A 16,432-nucleotide genomic window follows, 5' to 3' on the forward strand; every position below is an offset into this window, starting at 1 on the left:
AAACACCTCTCACAAAGATGCAGCACTCAAAAAAAGACACCATAACACACTTATTAAAAGACAACCAAACACATTACAATTTTTCAGAGCAGCACAAGGAGATAGAGCTACTGAGGGGAGAGACAGAGGGAGTGTGCTTAAGTCCCCAGCAGGTGGTTTTCATCCTTGGGGAGAAGGGTCAACCACCAATGGGCCCAACCCCAGGGACACAAGAGGCTGCCAACAGCACTGTCAGTTACTTGTACAAACACAAAAATACATGAACAGCTATGGAAATCAACACAACTGAGAAAGAGTAAAGGCTCAAAAAGAGCTCACAACAAACATTTTTGCTGTTGTTTGTGAGATGCTACAATAATGCCATTGTCTAAAGACTTTGATATCTTCTGCTTCTGTGAGTATCCATTCCACTTGAAGAGGTTTCAACACTGCCCGTGTTTCCCAGACATAAACTGGATGGGACATGCCATGTGGGTGAGTCAGTGTCTCTGGAGTAGGAGCCAAGGGCAGAGATGCTTAAAAGATGCTCCGGGGAGAAGACAAGGGTGTTATGGGGGAGTAAGTCAAGTGTACAGATAGGATACATTTGCATCTCTGGATCTTCAGTCTCAGGATGGTGGAATCAAGACTGAAAGGGGATAAGGAGCCTATTGCATGACATCCCCTGTTGGTGGCTGTCTGCAAAATGGGAGCCAATACCACAGTGAACATGGAAGATGAAACCTCCTGAAGCAAAGCCAAGAAGTGCCTTACAGCTCAGTTGACTGATTGATTCACATTTACTTTGGCTTGTTTAGTCTTCCTGCAGGGAAGCTACAGACTCCTGAACATTCCCATGGATGTTAATAATTCTACCTTTGCATTGGTAAATTGCCTGAACAAAGTCTCTTCAACTGTATTCCCATGTGCCTAAAGTGGAAGGGTGATTTGGTGCATCATCATCCTCACCTAGGTGGAGGGGCATCTCCTTTTATTCCATCCCCATCACCTTGCAAGAGACAACAGAATTGAGACAAACCTAATAGGAGAAAAATTCTGGACTACCCTCGGTATTGATTGCTGCAGGGAGATTTTTAGGTCATCAGGAGGATCCACATGCTCACAGACAAGCCTGTCAGTGCTGTCATCCTCCTTTGTTGGTCTCCTGTGGGAGCACCACGGAGGAACATGATTTATGGATGTTTGAGGCAACCCCTCTCTCCTACTGGCTGGCTAGCTGGCAGAACAGCAGATATTGGAAGGGCACAGAGAAGGAAGAATCATGAGATGGACAGCCACCCGCTCCACCTAGATCAGAAGAATGCTGGTGACTAAGGCTGATGGGGTGGAATGTAGAATTTCCAAGGTGCCTGCCGAAGTGCTCAAACTATGTCCATACTCTCTGTCCTCTGGCTTTTAAAACAAAACAGAGCTTCTCCACCTTGTCAGGATCCTTCACAAATCCAGCTCCTGAAATCCCACAAGCTCAATTCTTCTGACAGTCAACAATGCCTCAATTTCACCATCTGTAATGTGGGGATAACATGGGCCTCATGGGTAGTGCAGGGAGAAGAGACTGGTTAGTTAATGGTTGGTAGAGAGCCATGTATGTGTTCAATTAAATAATTAACAGTTGCTTAATTATTTCAAGGCAGGAGACTCCTAGCAACCTCAACCAGTGAAGGATTCCGCACAAGAAAACACAGACACTCACAAGGTCAAGGTGGCAAAACAGGCCTTTTTAAGAGGAGAAAATGCAGCTATTGTAGCAGCAACGGCTGGAATTGGCAGGCTTGCCCAATATGGGTTGGTCAACAACAATTATCTGTTAATCCAAGAACAATGATAGCTAGCCTTCTTTCATCTACAGTACTGAAATGTGAGACTCATTCTCTTCTCCTCAAAGGTTAAAATTAATCAACCTTGAAGGGGAAATGGGGGACGAAACTTCTTACTCCCTAAGATGCAAGTGAAGAACAGTATAATAGAGGGACCAGAGAACTAATCCACAGGGATCGTGAAGATTGCCTCTGCAATGGTAGGGCCCATAATGCTATTTCTGCTATCCTACCACAATGTCCCTGGTGTGAAAGCTCCCTGTTTCCTGGGGCTAGTAGTTTGAACTGGCCCTAGATCATTGCTCCATCTGGGGTTTGCGGTGTTGATGAGAATAACTGCTCTCAAATGAGTCTTTATACAGAGCAAACAAAAATCTACCCTCTCAAAGTCAAAGACTGCAGTCCAATTAAGAGAAAAAAATATTTCCAAAACAGTATATGAATTTTGTGATGTGGCTGCTCTTAGGGTTCCTTCTCTAGGACCCATCTGTCTCAGACCTTAACTCCCTCTCTCTCCCTTTCCTCCAGGGGGGGAAATCAATCTAGTATGCCATACCTGCCCCAGTAGGTCAGCAGTAAGTAACCTCTTCCTTTATAAGGTATCAACACCTGCTGACAAACAATTCTGCCACTCTGTTACACATCTGCACTCAGCTCAAAAAAGGCCCCAGACACTGAAAAACCTGTCACTGCCAGGACCTGCATTTGCAACCTTCTGCTCATTAGCACTCTAGTGCAGTGGCTCTCAACCTTTCCAAACTATTGTACCCCTTTCAGGAGTCTGATTTGTCTTGTGTACCCCCAAGTTTCACCTCACTTAAAAACTACTTGCTTATAAAAAACAAAATACAAGTGTCACAGCACACTATTGCTGAAAAATTGCAGACTTTCTCATTTTTACCCTATAATTATAAAATAAACCAATTGGAATATAAATATTGTACTTACATTTCAGTGTATAGTATATAGAGCAGTATAAGCAAGTCACTGTCTGAATGAAATTTTAGTTTGTACTGACTTTGCTAGTGCTTTTTATGTAGCCCGTTGTAAAACCAGGCAACTATCTAGATGAGCTGATGTATCTTTGGTTGAGAACCACTGCTCTAGTGCTCAGCAGCACATTAGTTACTAAGCTTAACCAGCCTCAACAACTGGCCAGAGAGCATGTGTAGAGATCCTAAGGTAGCACAACTGGAATAGATCTACTGTGCACATGGTTACTTCCAATGATTAAACTAATACCTCATGCCAAAGCTACTTGTTATCAGAGACTCAATAGTTTAATTTTACTACACTAGAATGAGAAATCAGAGAGAAGCCAATGATCTGCAGGGGATTTTTTTTAAGCAGCATTGAGAGACTAAAAAATGTCAATTTAAAAAGAGATTTGGTGGGAATTTAGTACTTTGGGAAAGGTACGAAACCAACAGCCCTGGAAACCAAAGTCATTCATTTATAGATCTAGCACAGCACAGGAATGTTAATTTTCCTAAAGTACCACAATATGCCTTAACTCTAATGCAGTAGGACCATATTTTGTGATAAGATTTTATCTCTATAGTCATTTGAGTCCCTGGCCTTTCTGCTGAGACTGTAAATAAAGATGCCACATTATGATTTTATTATATGGATGGTTGTCAGCTGGGAACTAGACAGACCAAGTTTAACATAGACCACTACGTAGTGATCAGACATTAATGACTTTGGGTCATATGACCCCAGGCTTGATTTCAACTGGGGATCTAGAAGTGAAGGTCACCCAGTTTTAATCTGCTCATTCACTGCCCCATTTGTGGGTTTGAAAACAATTTAAAATGCAAGCTACTTGAGGCAGGGACCTTATTTGCACCTTTTATTTAGAAGTGTTTTATGACTAGCAACATTTGAGAACCTGCACCCAGCTCACCACCACCAAACTGAATGGGTTCAAGGAACTGGGAATTGCTAACGAGGTTTTCTCCTTGTAAATCACCTGTTCTACTTGAGTTCCACATCAGAAGCAATGGAAAGTAATTTCCATCTGATGACAACAGGGAATTTGTATGAAATGAGCAAGTGATCTCACGGTCTGCCTTCTAGCAGAAAAGTGTCCATCTCAAAAATACTGTCAGCACAACTAATACCCCTCTGCTGGCTCAGAATTAAGGGCCAGGAACTACTCCAATTGACCTCTCATAGAATTTAGTAGGTGCAAAGATGTGGTTTTAAATTGCTTGGTGAGAAATCAGGCACACTGACAAGGCAGGTTGTATGGGAAGTTCTGTCTTGTGGAACACAGGATGGTAGTCCCCAGAACTGTCACTAACACTAAACTGACTAATAAAAGCCAGTTGGCTTCCCTTTGAAAAGGATCACACCCCGTTCACAATCATTTCATTCATGAATACAAGACAAAGTTAGATAGGATGTTCCAACAATATTTTATTTAAGAGTATACAATATGGCAGCATTAAGATTAAAGCAAAAAACAAGACATATGTATAACTGATTTACAGAATTCCTAAAACAGACCCATTAACAAGAGGAGCCAATTATGTTGGTGACAGAATGGTAAACTTGGTGACCATCTTTCTTTAGTGCCCATACCTGAAAATACAAACATTTGTTATGTTACCATGCTTGTTATTTTTATATTGAATACCAATGTTGATTTTTTGGCACCAGCTTTACTCTCATGATAATATTTAATCCAATTAACATGCAACATACAAATATATATTTCAACCTCAGTAGAAATAGCAAAAAGCAAAAGGTACCTATTTAACTTTTTCCTTAAACCTCCCAGACATTAGTGATTAATTGGGGGAGACTAAACAGCTCATCATTTCATGGACTTGTGACCCTATCATCCTAATCCTCTGCCCAAACTCCACTTCTCAGGTTTGTCCTTGGTGTAGAGAGGCTGGAGCATGTCATTACCTCTTATACATTACTAGGCATGTGTAAAATGTAAGCCAGTTCATGTCTCATACTGGTACCTAGGCATCTTAGTCACTAGCCAAAAAGAATAGCTGCCCCATGGGTCCAGTTTTCAATTTTGGCTGCCTTAAGATGTTCAGATCCTGCACTTTGGTGCTGAAGTTGTCACAGAAGCAGCCATTTACACAACTGAGTGCCAATTAATGCCCAAATATGGGACTGAGAAATTTTAACACTCCTGCTTTAGAAGTCAGGACTCAGTTTAAAGAGAATGCTCTTTTAAAAAAATCTGGGTGAATCTGTAGCTAGCAAAGTAAGTGGTTAATGGATAAAGGATTCAGTTAAACCAGGCACAGAGTGGGGCGGGAGCTAGGTAAGCTTCTTGATACCATTTTCAGCTTACTTCATCTCCAACCCAATCTGTACCCCCATATAAACAGGTCAATGCCCCTCAATCCTAATCAGCAGCTTCTCTGGCTCTTCTAATGATGCGTCTTTAGGCAAGGCCATCAGTCTGGCTCATTTACTTGGTGGTTCTGCACTGCAAGCAAACATCCACCAAGCCAAGACCGCTAAGTTAGTTTTATTCATCTGTAACCTTAATAGGGTTTTAAAACAAAACTCAACAATGCAAGGTCAGAGTGACCTGATGCAATTTTTGGCATCTTGACAAACACAATACCCAGGTTTTGGAGCAATGGATTTAACCCAGGTTAGTTTCTGAACCCAAGTCACTCATGTGGGGCTCTGCTATCAGTGAATTTCACTTCTCTATGCTCTCTAGAGAAAATGTCGATGTAGAGCTCCAGTTTATAACTGCTCTCACTTACACCAGGACTATCTGGACACCCTTCAGAGCCCATCAACTCTGTTAGCAAAGATCGCTGTACAGTGCCACAGAAAACTCCTCCCAGTAGGAACAGAGTATGCTGCCAGACCCAGAAATGAGAAAGATACCCGGGTGCTCTATCAGCAAGATCTAGCAGAGATTAACAATGCCTAGCACTCATCACGAGAGCCAATGGATGGGCAATAGCATGTTCCATGTTGGGAAAGGCACAGGATACCTACTTTTGGAACTCCCATTCTCTGTTGTCCAGCGGACACACCTGGCGAGTCTTAAGCCAACGAGAGATGCAGTGGAAGTGGAAAGCATGCTGAAAGAGAAGGTCCAAGTTACATAGTTTCATAAGGTGCTGTTCATGAATTTCTTAATACAGAGAAATTAAAGCAATGACAGGGTCACTATAAAAAAGGATACACAGTGTGTTTGTAAACAAAGATGTGGGGACCTGACTGAGCTCACTGATAAATGGCAAGGAAGAGGATGGTTTTGATCAGTTTAGAAAAGGAAGGGAAATATCAATGAAGTAGTAGCAGAGAGGCTGTTTCACAGCTGATGCCACAGCACATGATTGATTTCTGACAAAGGAGGGAGAGGAGGGTTCAGAAGCTGTCAGTACTAGCAGAGCAGAGGCCGATAGAGAATGTCTATGGAGCAAAGAAGAGGAATTTCATAGTGGACAAATATATGAAGAACCAGAGGACGTCCTGAAGGGCAGGAATGATGGAGATGAAGGTACAGGCTGAAGGAAGCATTCTGCAAGTACTCTGAACCAAATGAGGTTTGAATACAAGTGACTTTGGGAGGCCAGAGAGAAAGCTCTATTACATATTTGCTGCAGACACTGTCCTGCTTTCCCCATACAGCTCCTTAAAAATTAGGGTCCCATTTGTCTGTACCATTAAAGGCTTATGTTGGGAATCCCAATTCCAATACTCAAGTTCCTCAAGATGCTTAAAAGCCATCATTTGATCTCACCTCCGTAGACAGATACAACTTTGTTTTTAGCCTTGTTGAGGCACTATCTTGTTGTAACATGGCTCCACCACATAGTAGTTTTTGTAATGTAGCCAGGTCCAAGTCTGGCAAGAGTAGTTTCTTCATGCAATTCTTTAAATGTTACCCTGGACACAGTGGCATGCCATGACACTTTTAGTCAGGCAAACAGTGCCACACCTCCAGGCAAAATAGCATCCTGCATGTGTTGTGACCTCACACGTACAGTGGACATGTGGTCACGCTGTGTGCGGGATGCCATTTTGTTCTACAAAAATGCATCCTTCATACGCGTTCGGGGGCTGGACAGAACTGTTCCGCAGGCAAAACCAGTCCTCGGGCATGCAATGCATGCCTTGCATACATACACAGCATGCCCTTGCCAGGACATGAGGTGGTGGGGAAATGCTGATTTGCATGCTTGAGTCTAGAGACATGGCTGGTACCCGGTCTGAAGGACAGTGATGCCTCAGCAAAATGGGAAAATCTGAAATTAACTAGAACAAACAATTTGGGGGTCTCTTTTTAATACAGAAACAAACCCTCTGGGTCAACAAAAATTGACCCTTCACATAGGCTTGCACATGAAGAGAAATCGATGTGTGGGCATCCAAGTAACACTTTGTTTTCTGATGGTGGGACAACTCCCAGCTATGAGCCTGTCCCTTGAATATTCAGAGATACTCACATCTCAAAATTAAATTCCTACAATATTGCCAAGCAACAAGGTACAGAGGTATCTCTATCCTTCACCCCTTCCTTTTCTGTATTCTTTTTTCCCAACCTGTCTTGTTGTACACATTCCCAACCCTCATTTTTCCATTTTCCGCTTCCCTTCTTCTAGTCATCTCTCAATGTCCCAGTAAGCATCCAGGGTTTGAAAATTCTTTCCTAGTAAATGACTATGAGACCATCTTAATGAATTAGCAGACTTTCTCTATTCTGATTTTGAGTAATAGAAAAGAGGGGACCTAATTTTTTCATAATAGCTGGTAAGTGAAAGCAGTTTGCCTTACATTGCAGACACCCCATGCAACAGTACACTCTTCAGAAGTAGCCGATGCCTGGTTAGCTTGACATTCTATACCTGTAGAAAAAGATTAAAGACACATTCAGAAGTGGGACCCTTTCTACTTGTAACATCAAACAGTCCTCTTTACTACAGTAAATGTGGAAAAATACCCAAGCTCTTTGTTCTGTTGGACTTACTACAAGCAAACAAAGTGTTGGAAATCACTGGGTTTAAGTAAGATTTTTTCCAAATTGGGGAGGGAGGGACTAGTCAGTCTTTATTAATGAAGACAGATTTTTCTGTCCACTTTCTTAGTTTTGTTGTTGTTGTTTTTTTTTGGGGGGGGGGGGTGGTGACACTGTGTAGGAGTACCTATATCATCTGCCAGTGAAATGTGTCCGGTTGCCAAATTGTAAAGATAAATATTTCTAATTTGGTCATACCAAAGTCTGTTTGACTTTTGAAGAGTTTTTATTTTTGTTTATTAATTATTAATTATTATTATTATGGGTTATTGTATCAAAATTGTGAGGAAAGATTTAGTTAAGAGAGAGAATCTTGAATAGCAAATCTTCATCTGGGACTGCCCTCTCCCCCTTGTTCAAGATATTTGGTTTGTAACAATCAGTACTTGTGCAAACTTATTCATGTAGCACAGAGCTTGGCCACATCTTTCATGAAAAGATGTGACTGTGGAAAGTCTTAGGTTCAAAATCTAGGCCATCTCGTAAGAAATTCAGAAGAACCGAACACCTGGCTTCTTGTTGCTGACCTTTCAATCTTGACACCAATGGAACTGTGTCCAAATTCTTTAGTAGTTCAAGAAGGTGGAAGGCATTCAGGAGGCTGACAGAGCTTCTGTTACTTTGGAGAATGGCCCACTGGTTTGGAATTTGTCATTTCAATGCCCAGACTCAGTCTTATATAGTTTGGATTGGGAAGCAAGAGGACATCCTAGGACAGGAACAGAGACAGCTGCAACAACTTTCCTTTGGCCAATTTGGGGTGGCAAATTTAAAAAACAATAATATTTTAATCAAAGTCACTCTTCCTAGGAGCAGAAGGGGGAACCACAGACTTTATTCAGTCACCTATGAGCCAGTGTCCATTCCTAGTAATCTTTGGCCTGCTTTCCTCATGCAGAAGAGTCTTGCCTTTGCATTCCTGCTTGATACTAATAAGTCAACCTAGGGATAATGTAGGTGCTTGGATATCAGCTAGTCTACTTCTTGGGGGTTGGGGACCATTCCAGATAGTCTGTTGATGCAGTGTCTCCATCAGACCGCCTTTTGTTGGGGAATCTGGCAGAATCCATCCTGAATTTTATCTTCTTAGTGGAACTGTTTAGACTCTCAAGGTCTAAGATGGCTGAGATTCCACAAGGTCTTTTTCTTACTATGGATACCGAATAGATCTCTGAGCACCTTTCATCTTGAGAGAAAAAGCTCAATCACCCATAGTTATAGGAGGTGAGAAAGTACCTTCAGGATAACTGTATGCCGATTTCTCGAGACTGAAAAATGAAGTGAAGGTATATGGAAGAGCCTGATGCTCCACAGAGCATCTGAATTGCGCAATCACCCATACATCTTTCCAAAATCAACTGGGACCTACGCTCTGAGAAGTAGGATATCTTGCCCTAACCCTATTTCTGCATGGAGGTAAGATGGCTCTAGTCATACTTACTGTTTGGTCTGTACTAGCTTCCCTCAGACATTCCAGAGGTAATACCTAGATCCAGAATGTGAGTCATCCCTTCTCTGCTACCTTTGCTAGGGGTAAGGATTAAAAGAACTTCTGCTCCTTCCCAGACTTTGAAAAGTGAGGAGAAAATGCTTTGGTATGTCCATAGTATTGGGTATAACCCATCAAGCTTCTCTCTCTCAACATATTCCACCTGATAATTCTGAGGCACAAAGGATTTACTTTGAATAATTATCCATTTGTCCAGGACTTAGACCAAAGTTGGCACCTACTCACTAAATTAGCTATCATAGCTCTGTGTGTCCCTCCCCAGCCCTGTCCCCCCCCCCGAGTCCATGGTTCCATCAACACGAACACAGTATAAAGATTTTATTTGTCGTCATTTGTGGCCAACTCTTCCTTAGTGTTGGATAGCAGATACTTATCCTTGGTTTTAGCCGGTTTGTCTTGTTTTGCTGGCTTGATCTTGATGGCCTCTTTCTTCCTCTTGCCATTTCAAATATTTCTAGGGGAAAGAATCTATCCTGCTTCTCTGGCTTGGGGTTATGATCTTTTGCTCCTGAGGAGAAGTTAGAACTTGTGGAAGGTGATTAGGATCTAGAACACTTTTGCCATTTTGAGGTGATCATGGTCATCTACAAAGTTCTGTCTCAGGCTAATCTGTAGGGATGTGTATGTTTTGAGCTCTGGTGGTCTGCATCATTCAGTATTCGAATTGGAGAGGAAGCGTAGGGGAAAGCTTCCCTGAGTGTCCAGATCTTCCTCTTGGGAATAAGATGGGCCAAACAGGACATCAGATTCCTTGGCAAATAAAATTACTCACTTTAAAAACCTGAAGTAGGATCCTGGAGCTTTTCCCTTTAGAGGGAGACTGGGGGGGGGGGAAGGGAAGCTGGGGGGGGGGGGGGGAGAGAAGGGTGTTGAAAGGAGTTTTGGACTTATTCCTGAAGAATTGATGATCAGCAAGTATGGTCCATATTGCAGAGTCCCAAACACTTAAGAGGGCAGACCGCTTGAAGAGACATCTCTGGGGGAGCCCCAAGCTGGTGTTGATGGATGCAAAGGCCCCCAAACTAGCCATCCAGACTGAACTCCTTCCCTAATAGGGCAAGTTTTGGCAGGCTGGAGGCAATCATAGACATACTCCCATTCTTTAGCTCCCAAGGCAGCGTCCTTGCAGATGGATCACCTCTTGACCTTCTGCTTCTCCACGTATCCAGCTCCACCATGACAGACAAGGGGTTAACAAAGGGAGAGAAGGAGCTCCATGGGTGGCTTCATTCAGGGAATGAATCCTGAAAATTCTGCCCCCCCCCCCGCCTCCCCTCCCCCCCCCCCAAAAGCAGAGGAGATATCTGCTGGCTGCTGCCCAAAATTAAACTATAAAAGCAGAGATTATAGTAGATAACCTGGGAGTGCTTAACTACTTCTCTCTGCTAGTGGCAGAGAATCTGAAGTGAAGGCAAAAGGGGTATGGCAGAGACCTGGAGTCTTGTGGACAAGCATGAGCTATTTGTTAGTATTTGAAAGAAGTGCAGCCCAAATGTCTTGCACTAGGAAAGTGGTCAGGATCCCACAGTAAACATGTATTTCAGCATTTCTCCATGAAGAGCCCCGCTTTTGTTTCCCACGCTATTCTGGCAGCCTTCGGAATTTTAATATGGAAAGAGAAGTAACCTAAGCTTCAATTTTCTCCCTAATAGTTGCTGACAGAAAATAAGGCATGGTTCTCCTTTATTTGCAGCTATATTACTGTGCCTCCAAATTAATACTTGTTAAGGTGTGGCTACCCAGGAGACACTTTTTTTTTTTTTTTTTTTTTTTTTAGAGTGGCTCCTTTATGAGCAACAGTATTGTGAAAATACACACTACATGGTATTCTCTTTCTCCCTGCAAAGTTGCCTTCTAGAACTATTCATGACTTCAGCTACTGTACCGTATCAGAAGTCAGACATGGAAGAAACAATCAAGCCAACTAATCACCTTACTGCTAGTGCAGATCTGTTTCCTACAACGTTTTCTAGGGCTTCCCCAGTCCAGTTTTTAAAATTTGGTACAGGAGGGGATTCCACTGCGCTCTTTGGAAGACTATTCCAGTACTTTATAGATTTCTATTGGATCGTCTCAATATTTAGCCTCATTCTTCTGCTCAATGTCATATGATCACTTCTAGTTATAATCCCTTCTACCATATTTCCTTCCTGCATTAATGTTTACACCCTCCAAATATTTGTAGACAGTTATGTTCCAGGCTTAGTTATCACATAGTCAAGCTATTCACAATTAGTTTTTAGTCTTCTCAAATTAATCCCTTTAACCCCTTAATCATTGTGTCTCTCTTCTCTGGACTCAATCTTGTTTGTATATATTTTTGTGGTTATGAGATGGCCAAACCCAATACAGTACTGCAGGTGCAGCGTCACCAGAGCTGCACAGAGAGAGGCTTCTTTAATAGCTCAATGTATGCAGCCCAAGTCTGCACTAGACTTTTTTGCTAGTATATTACATTGCATATTCGTTATAGGAGGAAGCAGGTAATACTGCATATCATTCATATTGCCTGACATTTCTTCTTATATTTTCAGTTGCCTATAAACTTTGCAAAACCTTACCCATTTAAGCTGAAATTTTACATGGCAGGTGTCTACCTCAGGGTGATTTCTCTCTCCTTGGGGGCAGGGGGAGGGCTACTTTTTATATTACGAGATTAAAGATAATGAACAAAGCAGGACCAGCCTTGGAAAACTGTTCTCATACATTCACCTAGAGGATGCCAAATATTTATTTGTCCATCTACACTAAGGCAAGGGGGGACAGTTAGATTTTGTGCCTCTGGTACCACTCTCGATTCTGAGAATCTGTTTTTGTACTCATTTTGTAACTCTTTGCAGAACTGACATCAGTGACTGATCTGTGTGTGCATGTACACTTCAAGTTTGAAATTTTCAAAACTGAACTCCAGTTTAATACCCTTCATATGGAGTAAGTGTTTTGATGTTTATTTGTAAAATTAAGCTTATTGTAAGTGTTCCCAGATAAAACAGAGCAGACATTTAAGGGTAACATTTGTATTGTTCAAGTATTTATGGTTGTTTGGTTTGTCTATTCTATAACAAAACAATCCACGTGCCTCTGGATAGCCACCACACAATTCCAGATTATAATACCCAGCATGAGGTAGCTAATGCTATCTTCTGTGGAGTGATATCAACTGAAGTTAGTGGTCTGATGTGGTGTGTCAGTAATTGGTGTGTCAGTAATTGTAGAACTATTGCGTGTCACAATCTTCACTGGTTTAATGAAACAGTCAATATTCAATTTGGGTTTTCTAACTAGTTCAGTTTATGCATGATTCCTGACCCCAAATAATCTCACCTCTCCTTTGGCCCCTCATCATTACTCCACCTCGCCACAGTTCTTTCCAAATCCCTGCCCAGCCAACATTGGCTCCTGTGTAGCAGTGTGATACCAATTTAATTCCTCAATTCGTCCCTCTTTTAAAGTGGGGGAAAAGGGAAATGTGGTGGTGAAGAAGGTAAGAGATTGAATCCTGGCCTTTAGACATTACCAAAACACAGGCTTGCAATTTCGGGCTTTGAAAAGAATCTCACTTTAAGAGGCGATTTTGGCTGTGCATCACATCTGTGAGGGAACTGCCATGTCTGAATAGCTATAGTGCCTGTAATTTCCCCCCACTCCATTTACTTACACAGATCCATGATATGGTTCCTGCAAATGGCACAGTTATCAACCACAATGTCCCAGGCCCAGAGAGCTACTGCATTCCACTACAAAGAGAAAGAAGAACACATTTTCTGTTGAATTTACAGTATCTGTCAGAGGATTCCTTGGCCCTCCTTCCCTGTTGCACTATTCCTGAGATCCCAGCTCTTCAGAGCACAGATGGGGAGATCTCCTTGAAAACCCACCACCACCACTCTTTGGAACAGGTAGAGTTGCTTGGGAGTAATCAGACACTACTGAATCCACCCCAAGACCCAAGTACTTCCTGCCAACCCAGGAAACAAGAGGAATTATTTATTACACAAGAAATATAAATATAAAACAGACTCCTAGTTAGGAAAGAGGTTTATTTACTTGCATAAGCCAGTCACTCTTAAATACAAGTCCCTTATTTTTACAAAAACAAATGCAACTGTTCGTATTTCTGTTCAAGAGACCTGAATCACATATTCAGGTGGGTCTTTTGCTCCCTGAGCCATATCTTTAGGACTGGTGGAATGGACGGAAAGTGTGCACCTTACTGGAAGTCCAATCCAGATGTCCTTGACAAAATGGAAGCTACCACTATCAGCAGTAGCCCTACCAATAAGTCACCACTGCGGAACAATGAGAACCAATTACTTGAGACAGTTTATATGCCACCCTACATTGAAGTCCCTTATTTCAAACACAATGGGAGCTAGCACAAAGGACTGCAGGGCACATCCGAGGATCCAATATGGGTGTCTGAATACATGGGGGGGGGGGGGGGAGCGCAGCTGAGAATCCTTCAAATCTCACCTTTTAAGAAGTGTCGCGCCCCCCCCCCCCCAAAAGGGACTCTGGCTTCCATGATCACAAAAGCCTACAAGAAGAGGGTCTGCTATGCATTTAAAGTGACAATATTTGGGGGGGGGGGGGGGGGAAATCACGGGATTGGAACTCTTAGCCAAATGATACATAATTATAACAGAAAGTGCATCCCATCCCCTTCTCTGCCCCCCAAAAAGATTAAATTAGAAGACACTTCATAATTATACAGGATACCAGAACTCGCTTGCCTGACATTGTGGGTGGCAACTCTAACTTATATTACTGCAATATAATCAGTCTAGAGATTATTGTCTAACTCCCTTTCCAGTAAGTGACTGTTCTCCACAGTATATATTTTCCTGTATATAAGCAAATCAAGTGATGTTTCCATCACTTCCTCAGAGTCCATCCTACCAACAGATGTCACCATTAGGAAGTGTTTCCGGATACTCGTCCTAAATTTCTCCTTACTTGCTCATTATATGTCTTTGTACAACATCCTCTCCCTCCCCTCTCAGTGTTTTCATGCTGCATAAACTGCAGGCCCAGATTTCTGACCACAGCTACCATTAAAGTGTTTTTCTAAACTGAGAAGTAACAATGTAAACTTGTAAAAACTTTCTAACTCAGGACAGCTGATGTATCCAAGTCACAGCTATTAAAATTTAGAGATAAAAATCAGGATTGTATTGCTTATTTTACTTCTGTTAGGTCAGTAAAGCCAATATAGCTACAGGGGAAGGAAGATGATGATCCAATCAACTACGCTACAGTTAGAGAGTCTTCATTTCTAGTGATGTTGTATCCATGCCCACTGGGCAAAGCTGGAGTAACCAACAGGCCTGTGACTAGGAGCTCTGACTAGAGTCACGAGATCTCTGACATCATGTGTTGCCAGAGGAGGGCATGTAGGACAAGCTTCACTCAGCATGAGCCAGTCTGACCCGCAATCAAACTCACATATTCACATACACTACTGGCGTGGGGTTAGCCACTACTGCTGTCACTCAGGTGTCAAAGGGAGGTTATGAGAGGTCCTGAGCACCCTTTTCACTTTTGCCTAGTGGAGGTCTCCATGGGCAAACTTCTCACTGGGTTGACAGGAGAAGCCTCATCTCGCAGGGCCAGCTCCTGGGCTGCCAGCGCACCCCTGGCTCCCTGACCCTTCGTTTTGGGGTTTGAATGACAGGAGGAAATGAGACAAGACGTCCTTCCTCCTGGATGGGCCCCAGCCAGCTTCGAGGCAGAGTCCGGGGGTGGGGAAGAGGAGCCAAAGCCACTGGCAGAGGAGCAGGAGCGCTGTCCGGGCCCCCCCCCCAGATCGGGGTCAGGAAGAAGGAGCCTTCAGCCAGGCGGCAGAGCCACCCAGGCGAGGGGTCCCACGTCCTGACATCACCAAATTAAGCGGCAGCGAGGCCCCGTCACGGGTGGCTCTGTGTTGGGGCAGGCCCACACCAGAGGCCCCAGGCAGCCGGCACGCAGCCGTGTCCCCCCGGCCAGGCCCCGCAGCATCGCCCTGACAGAGGTGGCTGAGCCGAAGCGTCGCCCCGCCCTCATCCGTCCCCGCATGCCACCGCCCAGGCCCCTGTAAGAGAGCGGGCGCCTCCCTGACACAACCCCGCCCCTCCGCCCCTCCCCGCACGCCGCTGTCACCCGGCAACAACAGCGCGGCTGATTGGCTCCTCCATCCCCCACGTACAGCGACCCCGCCTCAGCCATTGGCCCCAAACTTCGCCAGAAACCCAGAGCCCCGCCCCCGCCTGAGGAGTGCGGAACCGGAGACCCAGCCCCTGAGAACAAAACCCGCCCCCTCCTCCCCCCGGAGTGACCGGCCCGTTCGCCCCCATCTCCCTCCGCAGCTGTCAGGATGGCGCCCTCCAGAGACCGCACCTTCTTCACTTCGAAGCGTTTCTTGCTGGCACTGCTGTTGGCGCCGCTCGGGGTGTCCACATCCATCGCCGCCGCCATTTTGAATACACGATTCCAGGTCCCCTTAGTGCGCATGCGCGGAGCTGGAGACGAAGACTCGCGACAGCCTCCCTTTTCCCTTCCCCTCGCCTCGCCCCTCCCCGCACGCAAACAGGTGTGTGCCGGGGGTATGAGAGCAATGAAGCGTCACATGACACTGATTTCTTAAAGGCGCCGGCCAGGGCGGAGCCCAGAGTCAGCCTCCCCCGCCCCCATGACAGAGTTGCGCAACCCAATGGGGGGGAGGGGCTGGGCCCGGCAGCAGCAGCTGCAGCATTTAAAGGGAGACGCAAGACTTCTCTCCCGAGCGCCGGAGTGCTGCTGGGGGGCCAGCGCCGCCCCGCCCCGCCCGCCAATCTGCGCGGCCCCGTGGCGCGCGCGCGCAGCGCCTCGTCCGCAGCCTTGGCCTGAGGCCGCGAGGTGCGCGAAGCCCGGGCGCGCTGCAGGCCTCGCTCGACCCAGTGGCTCGGGCTGGAACCGGCCGGGGCTTCATGCGGCAGGGCAGAGCCCCGCGTGGCTACCCCGTGCCGGCCGGGTGCCGCTAGACTCGCGTAAAGCCCGCGCTAGGCCGGCCGCCTACGGGAGGCTGTTTGCTGCTCTCAGCTCCATGGCGGTGACCCCAGGGCCCCACAGGAG

At 44.8% G+C, this 16,432-nt stretch overlaps 1 protein-coding gene across 1 annotated transcript; it reads right to left on the reverse strand.

The window, feature by feature from the left end:
* Window positions 1–4,218: 4,218 nt before the first annotated feature.
* Window positions 4,219–15,901, reverse strand: RBX1 (ring-box 1). The gene is made up of 5 exons (XM_065416128.1): window positions 15,719–15,901; window positions 13,002–13,080; window positions 7,593–7,663; window positions 5,808–5,893; window positions 4,219–4,403 (listed from the first exon to the last, which is right to left on the reverse strand). Exons 1-5 carry the CDS (start codon window positions 15,830–15,832, stop codon window positions 4,391–4,393), a joined length of 363 nt encoding a protein of 120 aa, XP_065272200.1. The 5' UTR covers window positions 15,833–15,901; the 3' UTR covers window positions 4,219–4,390.
* Window positions 15,902–16,432: the final 531 nt, after the last annotated feature.

This window comes from Emys orbicularis, chromosome 1, assembly GCF_028017835.1.
Source record: "Emys orbicularis isolate rEmyOrb1 chromosome 1, rEmyOrb1.hap1, whole genome shotgun sequence".
NCBI lineage: Eukaryota > Metazoa > Chordata > Testudines > Emydidae > Emys > Emys orbicularis.